At 36.7% G+C, this 27,720-nt stretch overlaps 1 protein-coding gene across 1 annotated transcript; it reads left to right on the forward strand.

The window, feature by feature from the left end:
- The first annotated feature begins 13,819 nt into the window (after nt 1-13,819).
- On the forward strand, nt 13,820-27,366 carry LOC124536309 (prolactin-releasing peptide receptor-like). Its single transcript, XM_047112829.1, has 3 exons — nt 13,820-13,971; nt 24,977-26,406; nt 26,714-27,366. Exon 2 carries the CDS (start codon nt 25,066-25,068, stop codon nt 26,389-26,391), a length of 1,326 nt encoding a protein of 441 aa, XP_046968785.1. The 5' UTR covers nt 13,820-13,971; nt 24,977-25,065; the 3' UTR covers nt 26,392-26,406; nt 26,714-27,366.
- Nucleotides 27,367-27,720: the final 354 nt, after the last annotated feature.

Raw genomic sequence — 27,720 nt, forward strand, 5'->3', positions numbered from 1 at the left:
GTTAGAAAGAGCAAGGCCGGCTTTGCCGTTTCCAGATGGTAGTGAACGGCGTTGAGGTTGGAGTTGAGTCCCCTTTTGTTGCAGAAGTCCACAGCGAGGGTGGTAGGGGTTGCCTTATGATGTCTGCTCCGCTTGCCCTGAACAGTGACGAGGTTAAAATGTCCTCTCCTAGAATTGGGAAGGCAGTCTCGGCATCCCGTTTCATGTGGTGTACGTGATGAGGGTTTACCTCCTTGAGTAATAAAACCAAATTCTGCACAATCATAATGATTTTTATTATCGGACCTCCGGGACTCTCACATACAGAACGGATCGCGGCATGTTGGCTTTGTTGTGACCGATTTTTAGGGACAGTGGTAAATCACCCGCCATGCCGGTCCGTTGGGCTACAACTCGAAGGTAAGCAGCATGACACTACCACTAAACTACCATTTAGAGGTCATGGACATAAACGTGAAAGTAATTCTGTCGCTCTTTCACTACCAAACCAATTAACAGAATTTGAAGGAATTTGGTATGAAGCAAACTTAAACTCCAAGGAAGGACATTTTTTCTGACTACATGACAACTAAACCCACTAAAACGCGAGCGAAGTCTGGGTGGCAACTAGTACATCATAATTTATTTATTATGTTATAAAAAATTCTTACAGTGAGAATATAAATTTAAACGAACGTCAGACTTAAGCTATACTTAAATGTTTTATAGAAGTTTTAACAAAGTTAATCTCAGTTTCCTGACACTTAAAGACACGTTTAAAACCAAGTTCATTATTCATTTTCATTTTCATGAACTGTTAAGTAACAAGTTCAGAGTATTTAATTTGAGATTAAGGTTTTCGAAGAAATGTGAAGATTAACGTCGCCGTCACGAGTCGGTCTTGCTCTATCGATTTTGTAGACCGAGTTTTTTATGTTTATAATTTGTATTGAATCTTACTCGGTCGTAATTCACTAAAAGTTTTGGGGTTGTCTTCGACGTTTATGGCTGGCGTGACATGCCAATTAAACTTGGTTCTTTGTGGAATTTTACACCAAAGCTGATAACGTTAGAAATTTATAAGGCTATGAAAGATTCCAACGGTCTGAAGAAGCTTGTGGGACTCGACTACTTCGGACTACTCGGTCGTAATTCACTAAAAGTTTTGGGGTTGTCTTCGACGTTTATGGCTGGCGTGACATGCCCATTAAACTTGGTTCTTTGGGGAATTTTACACCAAAGCTGATAACGTAAGAAATTAATAAGGCTATGAAAGATTCCAACGGTCTGAAGATGCTTGTGGGACTCGACTACTTCGGACACCAAGGAAAACCCAAAGACCAGTAGATTCACTATGTTGGTTGTAGTGAATTGATGAACAACTGGGTGGATCTGGAGGGCTGTTCCACTTTTGCCCAGAGGATACTAACTGCGATTCAACGAGGATATGCTGTTGGAATTCTTATCACCTGTCTACACAAAATATTCTGAGTTTTTATTTATACAAAAATAATATAATATAAAACTATAACACATTTGAAGTTAAGATTAATAACATTTGCAATTTTATTTTTAAGAGAGGTTTTTAAGGTTATTTAGTTAAGGCGTTCTTTAAGATTCCGGGCCATTCTATTCAAAATGACAGGCTATTATCCTGACGTAATGGAGCCATTGTCGTGTTCTCTCCCGTTCGTAGTGGTAAAGTGAATTGAAAAAGGAATTTTAAAATGGTCTACTTAATGCTTACTAATTCTTTCGTTTTCATCTTTTCACTTATATTATTTCATATTCTTTTCGAAATCGTAATCGGATTCCCCATTCGATTATAATGTTCATTTTTTGTAAATGGAACTTCTTGGGCGTCAAGAAATGTTTATATCGCCTTTTAATTTAAATTTAATTTAATTTTACCTAGGAGGACTCTCAAAAATATGTTAAATATGCAATTATTTTTATTACTTTTTAGTGCATTTTTATTTGGTTTAAAATAGTGTTTTGTTTGAAGTCGGTTTTTCTTTTTGTTAAAATTTTATTTATTTTTTGATTTGAAGTGAAGCTGATGTAGATGTAGATGTAACATTTTTTTCTTAATATGGATAGATTAAGCGTGCCGTTTATATGAATCAGAAACTACTTCGGGGACAATTTCAAAAGAAACTTTCGAGTTAAACAAAAATAGCCTTTCGAAAATGCGGCTTTAATACGTCATGCAGCATAAAATACAAGGTAACACCCTCGAATGAGCTGTAATCGACCTCAGTAAAAAAACTTTGCAAAAGAGCTATTCGTATGCTATGTCATCTATACTTATAATAAATCTGTAGGGAAGTCAATTCTGTACATGAAATATTTTTACAAAATAACTATCAGGGGGTGATCAGGGATCGATACTGATGGCAAAAATGCAATCAGTAAAATTTTTGTCTGTCTGTCTGTCTGTCCATATAACCGTTATAGAAACAAAAACTACTCGACGGATTTTAACGAAACTTGGTACAAATATTTTTCATACTCCTGAGCTGGTTATAGTATACTTTTCATCACGCTAGAGTCCATAGGAGCAGAGCGCTGAAGGGAAATGTCTGAAAAACGGGAAAGTTACCCCATATTTTGAGCTTCCGTCGCGTGTTTAGCCTTAATGGTTAAATTTACACAGAAATCATGTATTAACGAAATGTTCTCCTTAAAATTATACAAAAAATATCCCATGACAGCCTATGCCTATCTTTTATGGTTGAGTCACAATAACACGTGTCACTCCCACAACAATAATAATTGTCATTTTAAAATGAGATAATTATTATAAATTACATATATGGGAACAAGTGATTAGCTGTTTTGATTATAAGAAAGTAAACAATAATCATAATTGGTAAGTATACTCATAACTCCAACAACAATGAATCTTTAGTATAAAATGTAAACGTAAGACACATAACCAAAAAATCAACTTATTTATACATATAAATAGAAACCACCATGCCATTGAAGAAACAAAAGATCGGAATATCAACAATATATGCGTAGCGTCATCCAAAAGAGCTACGGAAACAACACACCAACAAAAAATACGTTTAGAAACAAATAGAATCAGAATTTCTACTTTAAGAGCTGCCAAAACAGTTAGTCAACGAAATGATCAAGTTCCAGATCTTCGAACAAGCATCTTTATCAAGAGATACTGATAAACCTGACAAGCCCAATTACTGGATGATGAATGATTAAAAAGGACTAAGTCAAGAACTAGAACCAATCTCAATAAATCAGCCTTCAATTACTATATAGGTTATGATAACAAGAATGAATCCCGATGTGATCATTGGTTCAATGAATATAGTATGCCCATAGTGTCACACTAAATAAACTGCTGGTATATGCTACTCCACTGGTAAAATTTATTTACCACAACTGGTTGAACCACCAGAACCTCTTCTTACCTACGTTACGGGAACTATTGAAGTTAGAGTCTAAATATTTCCTTCAGTATATTAGAAATTACAATTCATGCTTTTAAATGATATCTTTTGGAGTAACAAATATTGTACAATACAATAATTTCCCGTCTACGTTTAAAGTGATATGATTGGTTCACTTCTTCCAGTATCTAAATAAAATCCCCAATTTCTGCACATTTATTTCACAGACAACGTAGAAAAAGATTGATCTTCGATGCATGTTCAGTACCACAACTAATCGAGAAATCATCGCTAAATTTAGGATTATGCCTAAAACTACTCTAAATAGTGAAACAACAAATGATTCAAAGTAATTATCAATGCAGATAGAACGCAGAGCATAAAAGGCGTATTGAAGCTTCCATAGCTCCTGAAGTCACAGCTGTAATTGTCGGTACAGAAATTACAAAACGAGGTATTGTTATCACTAAGCGACACAAAAACAATCAAGGTATCGCTGAAAAATATCAATCGTATGACAATTATTACGATTATCCAATTATGATTATGCGAGCAGAAGATGGATATCATCTCGGACTGTATCAAAATTATCTCACGACTGGCTCTGTGACATCGAAGAGTTTGATTTTTATGCGTATCGTATAATTAGAGATAATCAATCTAACCATATTCTGAAGTATTGTCAACTGTTTTAACAATTCATTGTTGACATGTACGCTATGGTCGAGAACGAAGGATTAATTACAAAAATTAAAAAAATATTTTTCTACGACTAATGCCCAGCGAAGCGGGCGGGTATAGCTAGTACATCATATGATATCACATCATATACACAAAATTTGATTAAAGACAGTAAGAAATTCTGCCCCAAATCGCACCCTAACTGTAAGCCGTTTAGGAGTTCCGTCAATACATAGTATAAAACAAAGTCGCTTTCTCTGTCCCTATATCTTTAAAACTACGCAACGGATTTTGATGCGGTTTTTTTTTAATAGATAGTGTAATTCAAGGGGAAGGTTTGTGTATATAATAAATGAACAATATAGTAAAGAAACTCTGACAATTTTAGAAGTTTGCAATGTGATGTCGTAAATAAACAAATTCTTTAGAATTTTTTTTATTACAGTATTACACCCGTGAGAAGTCGGGGCGGGTCGTTAGTTGATTAAAATATTCGATTATGACAATTACATGAACATAACCACGTTCCGGAAGGTGATTCAAATATCCAAATAACCCATAAATAAAAGATTCGACCGAGTATTGCTAACGTGCTCCTCAGAATTGTTCCGTTCCCTCCCGTTCCCTTAATTTGTTATGGATCCTTTGCTCAGAACCTTACCAAACTTTCACCAATCTACCCTTAAAGTATATCCTTTATAATAAAAAAGAATCATCCAAATTGTGCCAACCAATTTTGAGTTATTCACCTATTTGTCGCGCACATACATAATGCAAATTTAAGACTTATGTCGTTTTCATACGGATACCATCATCGGAAAAAAATAAAATTATCAAAATCGGTCCACCCAGTAAAAAGTTATGAGGTAACAAACATAAAAAAAAAATAAAAAAAATACAGACGAATTGATAACCTCCTCCTTTTTGAAGTCGGTTGAAAACAGACGTTTGACTGTCACGGTTTTCACGAACATCGAAACGATCTTGGTGGTAGGGCTTTGTGTAAGCCCGTCTGGGTAGGTACCACCCACTCATCAGTTATTCTACCGCCAAATGACAGTACTCAGTATTGTTGTGTTCCGGTTTGAAGGGTGAGTGACCCAGTGTAACTACAGGGAAATAACATTTTAGTTCCCAAGGTTGGTGGCACATTGATTATGTAAGTAATAGTTATATTTTTCTTACAGCGTCATTATATATGGGTGATGGTGATCACGTACCATGAGGTGGCCCATATGCTCGTCCACCAATCTATACCATAAAAAAACTGAAGCGAATTTCCGAATTATGTTTTTTAGCTTTTTTAAAAATAAGTAAAAAAAATGCAACTTCAAACATTTATTTTGAAAAAAGTATAGATTAAAATCATTTTTTTTTTCTTCTGATTTATAAAATAAATTTAATGCTGGATATTTGTCAATATTGAAACAATAATTTTCGGTCCAAATTTAAATATGCGAGACAGAAAACAGAAAATATATTCTATTATCTTTTTGATTTCAAAAATGCTTAATAACCTAAAGTTCAGGGACGTTTTCATAAGGACAATGGTAAGGATGGAATCCTGTATTATGAACTGTAAAAGATGCTTTGTGTGCTGTGCCCTGTTACAGAAAGTTTCTCGGATTCGCTAATGTATATTTTAATCAGGCTAAATTAGAAAATGTTTAACATGTTATTTAGGTATTGAACTGTTTTTCTTTCTAAATTTGATTTTAAACTAGTTGTGCCCGCGACCTTGTACGCATTATAATTTAACAAAAATATATATATAACGGCGGAGGGCCATCACCACAGTTATAGTTCATGGTTTCCTTTGTGGGCGTCTATCGGTGGGTGACGTAGGATCAAGAAAACACACTTGTAAAATCACCACAGTATAATCACTCAGTAACACAGTTTAAGTAGGTAACCGGAATGCGCGATGGTTCTGTGACCGCACGCGCCGAACGCTCGGAGAGTAGTGATGTCCGACGTTCCCCTCTGGCGCATGCTTACACAAACTCCATCGAGTGCCGCTACGTGGCGCTGGCGTTCCGGAAACGATTCCATAACGTAGTCTCGTGGTAGTGGTATACGTTCCACTAGATGGCGTTGAAATTGAAATAATTAACCCGGTTGCGACACGGCCATCCTGCTTGCACACGCCCACGTGTGATTGTTAACCTGCCGACAAAACATACCACAGAAAACCTTGTTCTGCTCGGCCACTTCTGAAATTACATACACATCGGATAAATAAAGAAACTCTTAGACCACTACAGTTTAATTTATATTAACAATTCAACTTCAACTCTACTTTAAAACAATATCGAACAATAGGAATTCAAAATAATCAAAATTACAATTACAGTCAAGATCACCACGCCAGGCCAGATACCAAAGTCATTTTATTCCACATTAACACTATACTGCAAAATTATCTTTAAAGTTAACAAAACTCTACGAGTAAAAACCTCTAGCGCCACGGCTCTCTAGCCGAATAATCAATCACAATCAATGGCAATCACATTGCCCTGCCGCATCCACCGCGTGGATCGAAACCTTGCATGTGCCCATGTGTATCACCCCGTGACTACACACCATTGTGGTCTCTCTTAGACCCCGACCTCCGCCTGAGTTAAACGCGCACCGCGCACCCACGGTCTACTTGAGTTGCCTCAAGAGATGCCGACTTCTACCGGGCTACGACTACGTAATAACTACAGGTACGGTCGAACACAATACGGCCGCTAGCATCCCTTACTCGTCTACACACATTAAGCTTACTCGTCAACACCGTTACAGCTATCATCAACATCAACATCGACTGGTAAATGACCTGCTGGCATCTTTCTTAACCTATCGTGTGCATATTTGTACGTACGCTTTGAATTTAAAGCCTTTAACATGTAACGATCACCATCCAAAACCTTAATCACCTTAAACGGACCTTTATACTTCGGGTCTAACTTTGTTTGGTTTCGTTCTTCGTTTTCTAACAATACAAAGTCACCTACTGCAAAATTCTTAATTTTAGCCTTTGTTTTATCAAATCGAGCCTTATCATATTCCGCACCTTGTGTTATATTCTCAGCCACGCGATCGCGAATTTCGTTCAAATCAACATCGGTCTCTATTTCGCTACACATCAATGACAGCGGTCTTGCAACTTTCCCGATTAAAAGTTCAAGTGGAGAAGCTTTTGTAACTCTATTCATCGTACAATTTATTGCTAGTTGAACCTCGCCTATAGTATCCTGCCACGGTTTATCACCGCTTGTTTCTACTGCAGTTAACATTGATTTAAGAACACTCATAACTCTCTCTACTTGCCCGTTGGCACGAGATGAACCGGTCGCTATCAGATGTAAGTCAATATTTTTACTAACACAAAAATCACGAAATTCCTTACTCGAAAAACAACGTCCTTGGTCAGCTATTATGCGACTTGGAGCACCAAATAGAGCTGTACTTTTAGTTACGGCGTGAATGCTACTTTTAGAGTCAATGTTTCTCGAATGAAAGAGCAATACATACTTCGTAAACGCATCTATTAACACGAAAATGTATTCTTTTTTATCGTTTTTGCCGCTAAGTTTACCCGTCGCGACTATGTGAACCGTATGCCATGGCGTCGTTACTTTAGGTATTGAATGCAATTCGGCTTGAACTTTACCAGAATGCGATTTCGCTACTTTACATGTAACGCAATTATCAATGAATTTTCTAACATACTGAGACATTCCCGGAAACCAATAATAATGAAATAGTTTTTCAGTAGTCTTTTCGGCACCAAGATGAACAATAGCGTCGTGAAAGTTATTAACTACGGACCATCTGAGAGCACGAGGTAAATATGGTAAGCTCTTAGTTCTACCGTTGCGCTGTATTTTTCGGTGTAAGATACCCGACTGTATCACATAAGTTTTCGCTAATCGTTCATCTAAACGATTTTCTTCTAAGTCAGTAATTATTTTTGAAATCTCAGTATCGCGCTGTTGTTCCGCTTGGAGCCAGTTAGGGGAAAGCTCTGTTACGTCAACGCGTTTTGGACTAACACGATCTACTGCTTTTGAATCAAATGACAAAGGATTTCGAGAGAAGAAGTCTACATGCGACATACGTTTTCCCTCTCTGTATACGACATCAAAATCAAATGACTGTAGAAAGGACCACCATCTATGCGCCCGAGGAGTGAGTTCCTTTTTCGTTTGAGAAGATTTTAACGAATTACAATCAGTAAAGACGGTAAACTTTTTGCCATGAAGATATTGCCTAAAATGCTTGATCGAATTTACAACAGCGAGAGTTTCAAGATCGTACGAGTGATACTGGCTTTCTGCTGGAGATGTTCTTTTACTGTAATAAGCTACTACACTACGTTTATTATCTTTGACTTGAAATAAGATTGCTCCATAGCCTAAACTACTCGCGTCTGTATGCAACTCTACTGGAAGCTCGGGGTCATAGATCGATAATATAGGGTCACTCGTTAGAACAGAAATTACTTTTTGACGAATGACTTCATGTTCAGGTTTCCAATTTAATTCGCCTTTCAATGAGGTTAATCGGTGCAAGGGAGCCATTATTTTAGAGAAATCTTTAATAAACTGTCGAAAATAAGACGATAACCTATAAACTGTCGTAGTTGAGTCACTGTTTCAGGGAGCGGTAAAGCAGTTAAAGCCTCTACCTTTCTACGATTGGGTTTAATCTGACCTGACTCTACTTCGAATCCCAAGAACTCTACCTTCGTCTTGAGGAAGGAGCACTTCTTGAGGTTCAAAGAGAAACCAGCTTTAGTCAAAACTTCCAATACAGTGTAAAGTCTCTGTAAACCTAACTCTACGTCGGGTGAAACTATCAAAATGTCATCGACATAAACAATCACGTAATCATGAGCTAGATTACCTAGAGCGTTCATAATAGCCCGTTGGAATACTGAGATAGCGTTCTTTAAGCCAAAAGGCATGGTTAAAAACTCGTATTGTCCGTAATTTGTTATAAAAGTAGTCATTTCTATGGAATCTTTACTAACCGGAATTAAATGAAAACCACTAGCGCAATCTAATTTAGAAAAATAATTGGCACCGTGAAGTCGCGCAATTTGGTCAGAAATAAGAGGGAGCGGGTAACGATCGGAGACGGTGTTACTATTAAGGTCGCGGTAGTCTATACACATACGATCAGAGCCGTCATGTTTCTTTACTAGCAGTGCCGGACTCGCGAATGGAGAACAACTAGGCCTAATGATATTAGCTTCTAATAACTCTTTTACACGTTCGCGTACAATACTACGTTCTTCTGTTGACATTCTATACGGTCGCCGCTGCACCGTTCGATTCGAATCAATTAATTTAATCTTAAGCTCGCCTGTGTTTACACGCGTTGTAGGTAAACCGGTTATAAAATACTCAGAAAACTGATTAAGCACATCCAATAGTTTAGATTTGTTTTCACCAGACACACCTGTCGTAATTAAATCTAATCGTAATGTATTATCACTATTTTGACTGATCGAATTTACACAACAAACCTTAGTGAACGAAAGCTCGGTAGCTGTCATATTTACCGCGAAACCACGATTTAAAATCTCACGGCCTAACATAACGTTACTTTGCAGATAGCTGTCAGGTAAAACATGTAATAAGATATCTAGAGGGTGACCGTTAATCACAATACAACATAAAATCTGCTCTGTACTGAATGCTTGTGTTTTACCAATACCAGTCATAGCAACAACATTATAGTGGCGCTTGCCACTGAACTTTGATGAAAAACTTTCTTTAACTAACGAGCATTCAGCACCAGAATCATATGTAAACTAAATTAATTCACCTTTGTGTATTAATGTCCCGGACGGTGGCTGCACCGTACAGATGTCAACGCGTCGCTCGCCGCCGTGTGCGCCGCCGATGGCGGGCCCGCTGCCGCCGTGGCTGCTGCTGTTGCACCGCGCGGCGATGTGACCCGGCTTGCCACATTTAAAGCAAACCAAGGTCTTGGCTGCCGGCTGCTGCGATGCTTGACTCGACGATGTTGTAGGTGTAGGCCGTCCTCTCGTGTCAATCGTTTTACTTCTACATTCAATTCGCTTATGACCACTTTTGCCACAATTATAACACTGAACTTGGGTCATCCTCGCTCGCTTCATGTCAGTTGTATTTGACAGCTCACTGGTGGTGTTTATTTTGCGCTTGAGATGTGAAAAAGTACTCAGTTCTTGTTGTAATTTCTCTCTTGATGTAATGTTCGTAGTAAATGCCATACGCTGAAGTCGCGGCTCGAACTGTGACAAGTGAGCGAGTACTGTTGCTACGGCGATTTCTTCTTTGTTTACGTCTTTCCATCGGTTGGTCAGCGACGAAATTAATCGACTTGCAAATGCGGGTAGTGTTTCTTTTTCACTTGGTTTCTCAGCACTCATCTTAATGAGGGTACCCGCCAATGTTTCGGTCGAAGTAAATCGTGTTGCGAAGAGAGCTTTGAATTCAACCCACGTGATACCCTCATAGGCTATTTGAGATAACCAAGTTGATGCTTCACCTTTTAGCGCCTTGCTGACCGCCAAAACAAGTCGACCGCCGCTTGGAGGATTTTCGGCGAAACACAAGTCAGCCGTCGAGTACCAGGATCTTGCATCAGCATCCTTTTTGTCAGGATCGAACGCTGGTAGTTCTGCATGGTGGGCCGGCTTAGATGATTGCAGGGCCTCAATCAATGCTCGCATGTTCTGGTTTTGTTGCTCGAACATTGCACGCCAGATGTTCTCATTGTTTTGATCCAACGCTGATCCCGCTTCTGATAACGGCGGAGGGCCATCACCACAGTTATAGTTCATGGTTTCCTTTGTGGGCGTCTATCGGTGGGTGACGTAGGATCAAGAAAACACACTTGTAAAATCAACCACAGTATAATCACTCAGTAACACAGTTTAAGTAGGTAACCGGAATGCGCGATGGTTCTGTGACCGCACGCGCCGAACGCTCGGAGAGTAGTGATGTCCGACGTTCCCCTCTGGCGCATGCTTACACAAACTCCATCGAGTGCCGCTACGTGGCGCTGGCGTTCCGGAAACGATTCCATAACGTAGTCTCGTGGTAGTGGTGTACGTTCCACTAGATGGCGTTGAAATTGAAATAATTAACCCGGTTGCGACATATATATATATATATTTTACCCTAAGTTACTCCTTATTATATCAGTTATCTGCCAGTAAAGGTCCCGTCAAAATCGGTCCAGCCGTTCCAGAGATTGGCCGGAACAAACAGAAAGACAGACAGATAGACAAAAATTGTAAAAAATCTTATTTTGGTATATTATGTATCGTATATACATATATATGCATTAAGTAAAAAAGGGCTTTCTTAATATTACAAACAGACACTCCAATTTTATTATATGTACATTGTAATACATTGTATTAAGTATGAAATTAAGTATGTAGTTTTTACATTGGATAATATTTTTAATCAATTTTATGGGAATTTTAAGCGAGCGAGAGAGCGACCTTTTGTACGAATTCGTTCGTGTTCGAACACGAATTTCCAGTAGAGTCCATTCTGGTCATTTTATTTCGGTTGTTTTGAAATAAATTCTGAATTTTTATGCATTTTTGTATTTCGGTTCGAGTAAGTAAGTTCGAGTAAGTTCGGGTAAGAGTCGAGATGGCCCAGTGGTAAGAACGCGCGCATCTTAACCGATGATTGCGGGTTCAAACCCAGGCAAGCACCGCTGATTCATGTAAAGTCAATAGATCCTTCTTGGGGCAAGGTATCCGTTTCTATAATAAAATTCCGCAGAAATTTTTAACTTTGCCGTTTAGTAAATTCAAATCGTTTGTTAAAAATACATTGGTAGAAAAAGCATACTATTCGATACAAGATTTTGTAGATGATAAAAAAGCGTGGAGTTAATACCTGTTGACTTCCAAGCAGGATACATTAATTGAAATAATTGTATTTAATTAACATGACGTTGTATTTTTTAAATGTTAAAAAAGAGTAACTACTGAGTTTCTTGCCGGTTCTTCTCGGTAGAATCTACTTTCCGAACCGGTGGTAGCTTCACTTAATTGTAAAATGACGATTCAAAAGTGCTTATAAAAGCCTACTTGAATAAAGTTTATTTTGATTTTGATTTATTATAGTTTCTAAAGGAACCAATATCTATAGGCTTAGTGAGAACTTACCTTAAGGTAATGGTGACTTCTAAATTCTAAAGTTTGATGTTTGTAGGTGAACATAAATTATGACAAGGCAAAATATAAAAAAAAATGGAATTGGAATAAAACTAGTTATAACGGATTTGAATCGCGTATATTAATTATTTTTGGCATCCCGACGTTTCGAGCACTTTACAGCGTTCGTGGTCACGGGTCTACTCGTCAGTCTACCGCTATAACTAGTTTTATTTCAATGTGTAATCGCGAAAATTTAAGACAACATTAAATGGAATTGGAATGGAAGAAATTAAAAATGAAATTTGAAAACTATTACAGACTATTATGCAAGTTAAACAGTGGGACGCGGGCTTATCGTAGCGCAATATCGTGTCGGAAAACATTTGTCGCTGCTTCCGTACCGCGTCCGCTGCACAATGGCACACGCAAAAACTTCACATCGTGATGTACGTGGACTATCGATACATTTTTTTTTAATTTAAGAAAGCAGTAACCAACTGACGACCTCCGTGGACGAGTTGTGTGTGATTTTCATGGGCACGCGCGTCACTCCGGCCGAAATCAATGTAGAAAAAGTTTTTTCTATGTTGCCTTGGGTCTAGGTGTTTGTGGCACCTTCGTTACTTCCGATTTTTAAAAACACCAGTGCTTTAGCTACTTACATTGGGATCAGAGTAATGTATGTGATGTTTTCCAATACTTATTTATTTATTTATAACTATAAAAAAACCCAAACTGAATACGTTTGAAAAGGAGAACTCTGCGTTTCAAACTTTCCAATTTAAAACGTTGCATTCAATACGATTGTAATCTTACTCTCTACGTGCTACAAAAGTTTGACTACAAAAGTAATACTGCATTTAAGCTTAAAAGTGTAAATTAGTTTTAAAACATTTATTAACATAAGAATTATTATCAATTTTAGTTTTGATTTTTAATTACATCTAATTGATATACCTATGTATATATTTGTCGAAGCATCAAGAGTTTCATTAGGATTTGTTTATGTTTTTATCGTATATGCATGCATGACATAGAACACAGGATAGGCGAAAAAGTTACTTCAAAAAAGATCAATAGAAAAATATTATGAACTAGAATTATATTTTGAACATCGTTATTTCTAATAACGAGTATATGCCTTACTCCTCGTTATATTTCAGTCAACTTCATTTTCAATCCCTCGAGGGGTTAATAAAAAAAAACCTAAAAGGTTTTAACCTTCCGAAATTCCCAGCACTCAATCTGTCTTCAAACTAAACGTCATCAAAATTAGTTCAGCAGTTTAAACGTGAAGAGGTAACAGACATACAAATTTAACAAAATGCGTGATACACAATGATTTTAAAGTTTTATTTCTAGTATATGGAGAGCCCTCTTTGCAAATTTTTATCAGAGACGTCTACACAAAATTCTTCAATAATCGAAAAACGTTATTAAAATCAAATCACGATAATTCGACATCAAACAAGCCAAGCCCTAATACAGCCGACGCAGGGCTGCCGTAAACGGAAATTTAACGGGAATAATTACCTGGGAACATTTTACCGCGCATGCGCCAACCCGACCCGCGCATGGCATCGGGTTACGGGCTCTTAGTAAATAAAAATACTGTTTATTTCGTTTTTATCTTATTTTAAAAGTAATAATTGCTTCGTATCATATTTTTGTTAATAACACTATGTGATATTGTGATATTGGTGTTTAATTTGCTTGGAGTGATTGAAATATGTAAGTAATTTCGATTCTAACCTCAAAACGTGTGGAAAATATGACCGCAGCTTAAACCTAAATGGATTAATTATAATCAAAAATACATAATTACAATATTATAATATTTGATTCATATTTTATCCCATTTTCAATTTTATATTTGTTATATACTCGTCTTTTGAATCGTAATACCAATAACACGCCTAAATAAGTTTTATTGATGTAGTCGTTGAAAATAGCGTGTTGCTCGGACTTGATTTAACCGTGATTTTACCACGGACAAATTAAATAAACACTCTAAACTCGTAAAAGCCATGTTAAATTAATTCTAGTAATTTATTGTGCGTGTTAGCAAGCCCTGTTGTAACCTGATTATTTGATATTATTAAAACATTAACAATTTCCCCTTGTCACAGATAGTATCTTGTGTTTTGTTTTAATGATTTCATTTGGATTTTCTTTTTTAATTTTTGATTTGTTTCTTTTTTTCAAATAACTAATTCCAAATTCAAATATGATGTTATTAAATCAATAAGATATGGGTATATCTGGTTTCGGAAATCAGGATATTTTCATACTTTCGCAAAAGTTCAAATATAAAAATAAAAAATAAAAACAATGAAACATGTAACTAGTGATAAGTGCGATTGTTTGGGTGAAGGCATGTTCTCCATCACGCCAGCATGACTGGACGAATCTTAATGAAATGAAGCATATAGGTCTGGAATAACTCAGGGTTCTTTTTATTACCAATACCAGAACATGGGTGAAGCTGTGGACCTAAACTAAAGTATGATATTGTTTTTATGTCTTAAATGTATCCTAACATTACTGTCTCTTTGGTATTCCTTGTTGGTCCATGGCTATAGACTCCGTGGTCCTCCAAACAAAATGTTGGACTGATAAAAAGTTATTGGGTTTTCTTGTCGTCAAAGTCTCAGACAGTCAAAGTCTGGAGGTTAGAATTAGTCTGATTTGCTCCAAAAAGTACGTAAAGAAATTGTTCCTGCACCAAAAGTCTTTCAGTTCGTGTAGCTATCCCATTGTGTTATACCCATTGAAATAAAGAGTTCATCCGTCAGCACACAATGGTGCACTATGGTATGTCTTATGTAGTTGTTTCATTTCCCTAGAAATTGACTGCCCTGACTGAAATCGGTCAAGATGACCATGATGACATGGCTTTGTGCAAGCCCGTCTGGGTAGGTACCACCCACTCATCAGTTATTCTACCGCCAAATAACAGTACTCAGTATTGTTGTGTTCCGGTTTGAAGGGTGACTGAGCCAGAGTAACTACAGGCACAAGGGACATAACATCTTAGTTCCCCAGGGTGGTAGCACATTGACGATGTAAGGAATAGTTAATATTTATTACAGCGTCATTGTCTATGTGTGATGATGATGATCACATACCATCAGGTGGCCCATATGCTCGTCCGCCAACCTATACCATAAAAAAAATCCTAACTCATATTGAAAATTATTTATTAATTATTTAGTATGCTTCTTCCATTTCTTAATTATTCACTAAATATCAATAATTTGTGGATTATACTTAGTAATTAAAACTTACGATTATATGCGTCGTTTAATTTCAAATTAAAGACATTGTAGCAACAAGAATTCACTCATAATATTTTATTTTTACCCATTGTTTACTAAAATATTTTTCATTCAATTAAAGCCTTATTAATAATCTCTAACCTACAATCGGTGCTTTGATCCAAAATTGATAATTGTATTTGGTGGCTGAGCAATATAGAGATGAAAGTAAAAAATCGCTCTCCTGAAAAATCATAAATTTTGTCATATGAATTAATATGCAGGAGGTGTGGATTATTAATAATGTAGGTCACATTATTAATAAAATCGACACCCCTAGCTAAGCTTCTACATAATGTAGGTGAAGTTTAATTATAGTAAAAATAATTGCTGCTTGATAGATGGTCAACGAGTTTTGGAGTCATTAATAACAGGTTAAAATTTACTGTCTGTTTGTTTTGTTTATTATAATGAATTGTTAGTTCATCCAAAGATTATGTATGTAAATGTTTAAGGTATGAAATATGAAGCTGGTTATACTAAATATCTTAAAAAATATTTGAATAATTAAATCGGTCAAAATCGGCCCAGTCGTTCCAGAGATTAGCCGGAACAAACAGATAGACAGACAGACAGACACACACAGACAGACAAAAATTGTAAAAATGTGATTTTGGTATATGTACCGTGTATACATATGCATTGAGCAAAAAAAGGATATTTCAATATTACAAACAGACACTCCAATTTTATTATAAGTATAGATTAAGTAAGTAAGTAAGTCGAGTAATATTTGTATTAAGATGTCGAAAGGTATAACAAAAACAATAATTTGTTATAGAAATGTTTCAAATAAGATAGACTCTAAGGAGGGTAAAAATAATAATACGTCATATTTTTGGTTCTTCTCTCAGTCTTAAGTGAAAACGGCAGGACAAATATTTGATTTGTCTCTATATATGGGATAAGAACAGTTACCGTTATTAAATATGCTCATGTCGGATAAATTATACGTAACACTGTAAATTACATGTAACAAACTCTCATTCGATCACTGTGGTTTCGTTTGCCTCCTGGGAGAGATGACGTGAGATGGCCCAATGCTTAAAACGCGTGCAGCTTAATCGATGATTTCGGGTTCAAACCCAGGCAAACACCACTATATGTATGAATATATTGTGGAAAACATAATGAGGAAACCTGCATGTGTCTAATTTAATCGAAATTTTGACACATGTGCATTCCACCAATCCGTATTGGAACAGCGTGGTGGAATATGTTCCAAACCCTCTCCTTAATGGCAGATAAAGCCTTAGCCCAGCAGTGGGGAATTAACGGGCTGTTACTTGCCCCCTGGGAGATGTGCGTGTTGTAAATATACATATTTTACACATAACACAAAAACATAAATGATTAATTGATTGATTTGAATTTAAGTGAGTTTTATGAGTATAGTATCGGCTTCGCACGTGTGCAATACTGATACTAAATATACTACATAATTTATTTATTTACGACATTACATTAGACACTCCTAAAATTATCAGTATTTATTAAATATATTTTTAATAGGGACAGACAGCGGTGAGCGACTTTGTGTTGTACTATGTAGTGATTGCAAAATAACCGAAGAAAAAATATTATATTAATTTAACGTATGTATTTATTATGATTTTTAAGATATTTATTTCTTGTAATAGTTTAACAATTGACTTAAAATTAGATTGAGGATACATATAACATAAGTCAACTATTAAAAATGCTTGTATGTACGAGATATGCATTCCTCAATCCATTTTCCAGTAATAAAAATAAATAGTTATTCATACATATATAATGGTAATAAAAATGATAAATAATTCTGATGACTAAGACTAAGTAGGATTTGATATTAAATGTTTTAAAGGTATTTTTCTTTTTCTAAAAAAGTGTGTTAAATACGAGTAAGCGACATTGTTGACCGGGGCTGACTTATGTTTTTTGTATCTACAATCGAAATTGATTTGCTTTCTATGGCACTGCGAAAACAAATCCAAATCAACAACGTCGTATTTAGCTGATAGTAGATATGAAAATGTGGTCGATTGTTGTTGGAAGGCCGCCAGTTGGACCGGTGAATTGAGCCATTAAAGCTATCAATGCCAAGTGAATTGACGATGGAACCGATCCTTACTTTATGATGGTCATAATTTAGTTGAGCATTCGAATTCTTGAAGTACCTTCGAATATAATGATTAACTTTTTCTTGACTTTATAGTATTTCTGTTTTGTATTATTTTGAAAAAGGAATGTCACTGTTCGCTCTGCTGATCGTGACGTGATTTAATATAGAACTTCAACAATAAATTATCTAACACAACGACATTCGCAAATCGGACTCGGAAGGTTTTTCAACCGACTTCAAAAAGGAGGAGGTTATCAATTCGTCTGTATTTTTTTTTTACTTAGGAGGGCTCTAAAAATATGTTGAATACGCGAATATTTTTATTACTTTTTGGTGCATATTCATTTGTTTTAAAATAGTGTTTTGTTTGAAGTCGGTTTTTCTTTTTGATAACATTTTTATTTATATACGAGTTCGTTCAAACAAAAAAACTCCATCTTAATGATATTCTTATTAGTAACATTAATTGTTATTGTTTATTTCACTTTATTTTACTTACATAATATGTGCGAAAGTGGGAAAATGGTTCTGTAATTTGTCAAATTAGACATAAATTGTAGGTTGGAATAGCACTAAAATAGCTTTTTATACATAGCAAATCCTCCCCCCTACGGAACCTCATCATCATCATCATCATCAACAGCCTATTTTTGTCCACTGTTGGACATAGGCCTCTCCCAGTGCACGCCACTGTGGTCTTTCTCCGGCTACTCGCATCCAGCTCCTGCCTGCCGCCTTGCGTATATCGTCACTCCACCGTGCCTGAGGACGTCCTACACTACGTTTGCCGAGACGCGGTCTCCACTCTAGAACACGTTTTCCCCAACGGTTGTCGGTTCTACGACAAATATGACCAGCCCACTGCCACTTCAGCTTACTAATCCGGTGGGCTATGTCGATGAATTTGGTTCTTTGACGGATCACCTCATTTCTGATGGGATCCCTCAAAGAAACGCCGAGCATAGCCCTTTCCATAGCACGCTGAGCGACTTTAAGCTGGTGGACCAGCCTTGTCGTGAGTGTCCACGTTTCGGCTCCGTATGTCATGACGGGTAGGACGCACTGATTAAAGACTTTCGTCTTAAGGAACTGTGGGATCGACGATGTTAGGATTCGACGTAACTTCCCAAACGCTGCCCAACCCAGCTGAATTCTTCTATTCACCTCGTCCTCAAGGTTGTTTCTACCTAATCGTCAGAGTCTGCCCGAGGTAGACATATTTTTGAACAACTTCGAGAACGGTACCGTGTATCGTAGTCGGTTCCGGTAGAACATGTTCATTGAACATGACCTTGGTTTTATCCAAGTTCATCCGTAGGCCGATACGCATAGAAGAATCAGCCAGCTCGTTCAGCATTTGTTGTAGGTCCTGCAGCGTTTCTGCCACGATGACGATGTCGTCTGCGAATCTCAAGTGAGAGATGTATTCGCCATTGATGTTAATGCCACGTCCTTTCCAGTTCAGCGTCTTGAACATATCCTCCATTGCATTAGTGAACAATTTGGGGGAAATAACGTCCCCTTGTCTCACTCCTCGATGCAATGGTATGGGATTTGTTTGCTGATTCTGTACTCGGACGGACATGGTGGCCGCTTCGTAGATACATCTCATCACTTGGATGTATCGCCAATCAACTTGGCAACGCTGCAGGGACTCCAGAACAGCCCAGATTTCAACCGAGTCAAAGGCTTCTCATAGTCCACGAATGCAAGACACAGGGGCCGATTATACTCATGGGACTTCTGTATAATCTGCCGCACTGTATGGATGTGGTCTATGGTGCCGTATCCGGTCCGAAACCCGGCCTGCTCCGGGGGTTGGAATTCATCGAATCTTCGCGCAAGACGGTTCGTGATCACTCTTGAAAACAGCTTATAGACGTGGCTCAGTAGGGATATGGGACGATAGTTCTTCAGCAGGGTTTTGTCTCCCTTTTTGAAGAACAGGACGACCACACTCCTACTCCACGCCTCCGGAGTTCTCCCTTCGAAGAGGACAGAGTTAAAAAGCGTCTGAAGTTCCCTAAGTACCGGTTAATGTAGCTCTAGGATCCTCATTTTCGGGATCAGGTCGAGATGCATGCGATGCGTATAACCGGCCGTAGAAGTCCTCTACTTCCGAAAGTACTGCCGGCTTAGAAGAAACGACTTCTCCACTTGCTGTGGTCAACTTCGTCAGGTGGCTCCTTCCAAGAGATTGTACGAACACCGTAGACCCCGATTCTGCTCAATAGCTCTTTCTATTGCAAGAGTATTGGAACACCGGAGGTCGTGTCGTACGCGCCTGCTGATCTCTTGGTTTAACTGCATGCCACAATATCTCGCGCCTTCTTCCCTGAGAATTCGAACTACATTTTTGAGGTTCTGGTTTACGTCCGTTGTGGTTTCCACGGCAGCGAATCGGTTCTCCAGGATTGACTGGAATGTTTCAAATCCCGCAATGGTTTGGAGCAGCTTTGGTCGGAGCGTGGACTTCATCAGACGGGCGCGCTCGGCCTTAAAATTGATATTCAGAGAGCCTCGGAGGAGTCGGTGATCACTACCGGTATTGAACCTATTAATTACTGAGATGTCTCTGAATATATGCCTCTTGTCCGTCATTATGAAGTCGATCTCGTTTTTCGTCATAGTGTCGGGGCTTTGCCACGTCCACTTCCTTTGCGGCTGCTTCTTGAAGAAGGAGTTCATCAAGAAGAATCCCGTTCGAGGAAGTTGACAAGCATTTGCCCCCTATGATTCCTGCTTCCAAATCCATGGGGTCCTACTACAGATTCGCTGCAGTTCTGTACTCCCACTTTAGCGTTGAAGTCCCCCATGACAACGTTGTAGTGGGTTTTCGTGGTGAAGTGGAGGGCCCTCGATATGTCATCGAATAATTCTTCCACTTCATCGTCCGAGTGTGTCGAGGTCGGTGCGTACGCTTGCACCACCTTGAGGCTGTACCTCTCGGTGAGCTTTATAATGAGGTACGCTACCCTGTTCGACACACTGGAGATTTCCACCACGTTGTCACCTAGGGACTTATTTACCAGAAACCCAACGGAACCTCAGGGAATAAAATAAAATAAATATTACGAGTGAAGTGTAAATTTCTTACAAAGATTTTTTGATGAGGAATTCCATTATAAGTTGCTGTGTATTAATTAACATCTTTAAATGTGCTATCCGTAATTATGACGTCATTATAAAAGTCTGATACTTCTTTTAAAATAATATTTAAAAGTTTGTTTGTTCGGGTGGAATCTTGCTATTCAATTTTGAAACAGAAATCTTCAACTGATCGAGCTGTTTTTGTTTCGTTAAGTGTATGATAAGTGTTCTTTGTTATCATAAAAATAAATTATTATCAAATCAAATCAGCGCTTGCTGTATGCATTTTAAATTACTAAACGATTATATATATTTTCCTCGTATTATATTTAAACTGATCAATACATAAAATTCAATTATAAACCATTTATATTACACATATAGGGACTGGCAAATACCCCCAGATGGGAGTAACTTTTAACCCTGGTGTGTCATCATAGAATTGGCACTCTAAAAACATTAACTGATTCTTACATCGCCCATGTGCCACCAATATTGGGATATAAGATGGTGTCTTGTGCCTGTAGTTACACTGGCTCAGTCAAGATTTCATTCAGAAGCAAACAGTGTTAAGCTGTTTGGCGATAAAATATCTGATCAATGGTTTGGACCAATCCATATGAGCTTGCATAAAGTTTTATCACCAAGTGACAAGTTTCAAGTATCAAGTGTAGTCCAGGACTTATATTTATTAAATAAATACTAGTTTTTACGTACGTAATTTACATCATATCATTGTAGTTGGTAGTGTAAAAAATTAAGATACAACTTGGTGAAATCAGCACTCTTAAGGAGCAACCTTTGCCCAGCGCTGGAGTTTTTACCGTATGTTACTGAAGTGCTACTAAGGTAAGATGGTAGGCTACCTTTATAAAGTTACAAATAACTTAATAAAAGGATATCCTTACAATGTCGAAGCTATATTTAGAGCTCGGCTAAGTGTGACGCAAGTTCATAGTGGAAAACGTGCTTGCGAGTATATTGATAACACTTCTGCTTCACGTTTTAATAAAGTATTATATAGGAACGCACCAAGCACATGCTCATAACTTTACAATATTTATAGCCTTTTGTAAGACCTGCTAAATTAAATGTCAAAGAGTTCATTCAGGTCATACTAAACAATATGCCATCGCATTCCATTTTACGTGCATTATTTAGAATTTAAAAAGAAGGTTTTAATGAATGAAAAAACTTCATGCTCTATTATTATTCGCATAATACAAGACTATTGTATGACGATTCTATGTTAATTAATGACCTTTTACAAGATTAGTATTTTTTTCTACAAAACCAACAAAAAGACTTACATATAATAATCATACATATTATTTATACGAAATATTACAAACGGCGAATATGTTCTTAAGTATAAAATCGCGTTAATAAATCCTGGCCATTAAAAAATAAATTTATGCAAGACGCGCAAATATTCGTCTTTAATTAAAAAATATATCTGAATGTCTTTTACAACTGGCACAAATGCAAATAAAAAATAAATTAAAAAAGTTTGGCTGTCACAAAATAATTTAAAAAATGGACGCCCGCCAGATGAACGTGATCTAATTTGATATATTGAATGAATTTATAATTAAAGATAGCCGGTGAATGAATACAGAATAAAAAAAAAATCGTTAATAATTTAATGTTTTTTTTTTTTTATTTTTAATAATCTACGTAATTCATAGTCGCGTCATGCATTCATAAGAGAGCGGCATAAGAGAGTGTCATGCCGTTTGCCGTCCAAGCATACGAGTCTTTACCGTTTAGAGGTTTTACCCCAAGGCGCGTCAACAGATGTTTCACTTGAAAATTTTAATACGTCTTTTTGCATTCAAATGCAATGCAATGCAATTTGGAATTCGATAAAGAATTCCACTACAGTTTGTTACTGGTTCTTGCGCGGTCATGATTTATACTAAAAAAAAATCGATCAATATAAAAAAATAGATAATAAAGATATATAAAGATAATAAAGATTTTAAAGTAAAAAGTAAAGTAAAGTAACAGCCTGTACATTTCCCACTGCTGAGACAAGGCCTCCTCTTCCACTAAGGAGAGGGTTTGGAACATATTCCACCACGCTGTTCCAATGCGGGTTGGTGAAATGCACATGTGGCAGAATTTCGATGAAATTAGACACATGCAGGTTTTCTCACCATGTTTTCCTTCACCGCCGAGCACGAGATGAATTATAAACACAAATTAAGCACATATATATAGTGGTGCTTGTCTGGGTTTGATCTCGCTATCATCGGTTTAGATGGCCATAGCAGCTCTATAAAAATTTTAACATTTTTTTAATTTATTTATGAATGAAGTATAAAGTGCGAGTACATAAAAATATGTTTTGATCCTTCTACACGGAAAATAATTCGTAATTCAATTCTGGTAATAAGGGCTGACAACATTTTTATATTTATAAGTTGGGCAACATTTTCTCTAGCAACTTTTGTTCTTTGTTCGATGATTTATGTCTTTCGGTAACGTAAATCAACTGCGAATGATGCCTTAGCGCCGTCTCATGAAATTTATATAAGTCAAAACCAGTACAATGGGATAACTGAAACAGGCTTTAGCTAAAGCCATAATTTCTTAAAAAATATTCTTTACTTCCCTTTTAAATTTGGAAGTGATTTCATTTATTTTTTTTCCCGCCACATTTTGTCATCGTAAAATTTAGAACAAAATAAATTAGTAAGGATATATTTAGGAAAAATGTTTTTTTTTTCTTTTTAATTTTAAAACAATTTTGTCTCGGTTTTGATGTCAATTGAACATTTTTAAATAATAGATAAAATTAGATGGCGCTATTTTTGTTTTTCCTTTATCAGGATAAATTATGGCTTATTTCAATTAAAAATAGGGGAGCATTAATCTATTTTATAACAGCAAACACAGTATTGAAACATAAAACATAATGTACGATACATTGCATGGCTGCGATTATCACTATTAGATGGTATATTTATTTCTTAATTGATGTTTATCAAGTTTGTTTGGAGTAGTGGTGCAAAAAGCTTCATCAAAAGTATAACACCTCGCCTCATTGCCTCCACTGGTGACAGGAGGGCTGGTTCGTTTTTTGCCCAGAGGATCGGAATTGCGATTCAACGGGGAAATGCTGCTAGCATTCTTGCCACCATTCCACGCGGTCAAGATTTATACAGTAACTAGTTTTATTTCATATTTGTATATATTTAAGCATTTAATGTTATTTATTCTTATATTGATAAACTTGGTTTTGCATTCGTGTTATTATCAAGTAAGCAGAATAGTTGTAAGGATTGGTTTGTTTTTTTTTTTTTAGAAAGAAGTTTTAAAATTATCCACGTTTTAATATTTGTATAATTACTAAAAAATGGTGTTTCTAAATGCCTCAGTAGGACAGAGGTTCCTTACGAGGAGAAGTTTTGGAACTTACACTGTTCACTAAACTATCTAAACTGTTACAATGCGGTATATACCTTCAGCTGATTCAACAGACACTCATTAGCCTGCTACGTCAGAATATGTATCATCATTGAGCATAAGATAAATTTAATTCGGTGGTAGGGCTTTGTGCAAGCCCGTCTGGGTAGGTACCACCCAATGATCAGTTATTCTACCGCCAAATGACAGTACTCAGTATTGTTGTGTTCCGGCTTGAAGGGCGAGTGAGCCAGTGTAACTACAGGCACAAGGGCCATAACATCTTAGTTCCCAAGGTTGGTGGTACATTGACGATGTAAGGAATAGTTAATATTTCTTACAGCTTCATTTTCTATGGGCGATGGTGACCACTTATCATCAGGTGGCTCATAGGTCCGCTAACCTATACCATAATTCTTTTTTATTTAAGATAAAGTGTTCATTTAGTTTATGTTATTTATATCGATCAATGCTTTATCAGGTGTTGCATTCCAGTCCAGTTTAAAAAGTTATTTTTAATTAAGGAAGCGAACGAAATTCATTTCAAATCCAATGAAAATTTTCATGTATTAGCAAATGAAAGGAAGCAAATCCAAGCTCTCGTTGACGAAATTTTAGTAATGTAAAATCGAGTCACGTTTTTAATATTAAGAAGTATTATGAGTTAGACATTGTAATGCAATAAGGCAGTGTATACAGGTGTGTCTTTTGTTTCTTGGTTCCTTTGAGTGTTTGTTAATTATTAGAAGAAAAAATGTTTCTTTTTTTGTTTCAATAAAACAGAATTCTTTTAAATTGTATTATTTTGTTACAGGTCAGACGTTTAATCTCAGCGGCGCTCGTAAAGCTGACAGCGAAGGAAATACTATCATCTATTACAGGAAAATATACCCGCTTAAAACGATGAACGAAACGACTCTCAGTTATCCGTACGCGCTCAATGTAACGGATAAGTTCAGAAATGAATCGAATGCGGCTTCTCCCTCTCCACAGATACCCGGTTACGAAAACATCATTGATAACAAATGGATCCAAGCGTTCTTTTGCGTCATTTACACAATTATTTTTGTCTTAGGTTTGCTCGGAAATGTCATAGTTTGCTTCGTCGTTATCAGAAACAAAGCAATGCAGACTGTTACGAATCTTTTCATAACGAATTTAGCGTTATCTGATATACTATTGTGCGTATTTGCGGTTCCCTTCACTCCTCTGTATTCATTCCGAGGCTCGTGGAGCTGGGGTTCACTCTTGTGTCACATGATGCCTTCTGCACAAGGGTGCAGTGTATACATATCAACTTTGACACTTATGTCGATTGCGATTGACAGATTTTTCGTAATAATATATCCGTTCCGACCGAGAATGAAAATCGAAACGTGTATCACAGTCATTATAATGATATGGACTTTTTCTATAACAGTTACGCTTCCATATGCGATATTTATGACATATTACGATTTAGATATTGGAAGGTTTTGCGAGGAGACATGGCCGACGGAAAGGATGAGGAGAATCTTCGGTTCGGTGACGTCGATCCTACAATTCGTGCTACCGTTCACGGTGATTGCTTTCTGCTACACCTGTGTCAGTTTCAAATTGAATGACAGGGCGAAAGCAAAAGCTGCCAGCAAGAACACTAGGAAGGAGGAATTCGATAAGAATAGAAAACGACGTACCAACCAAATGCTTATCGCGATGGTTACTATTTTCGGGCTATCCTGGTTGCCATTAAACGTAACAAATCTTTATAACGATTATTACATATACGCTATTCACTCTAAGTACTATTTCCTAGTATTTTTCCTGTGCCACGTGGTCGCAATGTCCTCAACATGCTACAATCCTTTTATTTACGCGTGGATGAACGAGAACTTTAGAAAAGAGTTTAAACAGTTGATACCTTGTATTGACACGAGCGCGCAACTCCGAAGCAACATTCCCCTGGAGCAATTAGGGGCGTGTCAATCGGAAAAGACGTTTAATGGTAATACGGCGACTGATAGTTACGTAGGGTCGAGTTCCCAGAGAGCGCCTTCGTTTAGACATAAAAGGAAACCGAGCGCTGCGGCCGACGTCGAAAAGAGTGGGGTCGAATTAAATGAAGATTTGCTTACTGTGGATGTGAAGCATTGTCACATATCTACAAGTTACAATTTAAGAAGAGAGTCTGTTAAACTGAGGCTCATCAATGAGGAGTCGTTTGATACACCGTCGCAGAGTCAATTCTAACGTTTGATTTCATGGGTAAGACCGATGATAATGATATGATATAAATTTGACCTTTAGTTCAATTTTACCTTTCAAATAATCTTTTTTTATCAAGTATTTTTCTATGAACCCTTTACTATATTTTTTATATATTTATAAAAAGGTAGACAAGCGTAAATGTAGAATTTAGAACATAGGTAACAATGGTAATATTATTATAGGTACCTATTCTTTTCAAGAAGTATTCATTATTTTCTGAGTAATATCCCTATAAGCACTTCAAATAAAAAAAAATGTTGTATTAAAATTTTAGGCAAGAGTTGTGAAGATTATTTGTTTCCAGGCGCGGCACTGGCAACGTTCCCAAGTTTGAGACAGCGAAGTAATTTTGAGCGAAGACTCGAGAGAAGAAGATATTTTTGGAGGATATTTTTTGTACCGGTTCTTTGCTATTGTAATTTTGACGACTATGAAACTTCAATACGCTTATGAATTTTGATGATCTCTTGTAGATGAAAAATAGTTTTTCTTATAAATAATATAACTTAAGCACATCTAATAGGTCCTTAATCTGCACCACTGCCAGTCACCTTGAATCGTGTCCATAAAACTTAGTAATAATTACGTAGACACTAGTCATACTAATCCTGTTCCTATAGGAAAATTTAATGATTCCTTTTAAAATAATTTACATATTTAAAATACCCCAAACAAATATGATTTTAAAAGTTATCAGTTTTGTGTAGGAAACATTTTCGGAAAAGTGACTGATTTGGGATTCGTTGATTGATCCCAATATTTCATTTTCTATGTATCGCTTTCGATTGTGAATTTTTAAATAGAATCAAATGGCCCAGTTGTGCTATTCTGTGAGGACAAAATCGAAACTCATCACAGATATCGTGATGAGTCAGAAAGTGTCATTGCTTGTAATTTAAAGGCCAAGGGTTCCCTCGAGAGCAATCGCCAGTAATGTTACGATCTAAGATATAATTTAGGGAATTCGTCTACATGCGAATGCTTCGGGCGAGGAACCGGCCTAAATGCATTAAAATAACGTATCAACTTATGTAAATATTTGACGTTCTACGAATGAGATACGAATTTATTTCTTTCAGATTAGCACTGCAGGTGTTTATTTGATTATTAATGTACATACTTTAAAAAATTATAATTTCAATTAATCTACAGAAGATTAAGAATAGTCATAATGTCACTTGAATACATTTAGACAGGATTTGACTTTTGGATCAGTTTTTTTGGAGTGAAAATTTAAAATCGACTTTGATTGCAACGTTCTTAGTAACGTTTAAAGGGAACGTTTATAAGACAAAGAGGAGATTATTTTGT

This window comes from Vanessa cardui, chromosome 16, assembly GCF_905220365.1.
Source record: "Vanessa cardui chromosome 16, ilVanCard2.1, whole genome shotgun sequence".
NCBI lineage: Eukaryota > Metazoa > Arthropoda > Insecta > Lepidoptera > Nymphalidae > Vanessa > Vanessa cardui.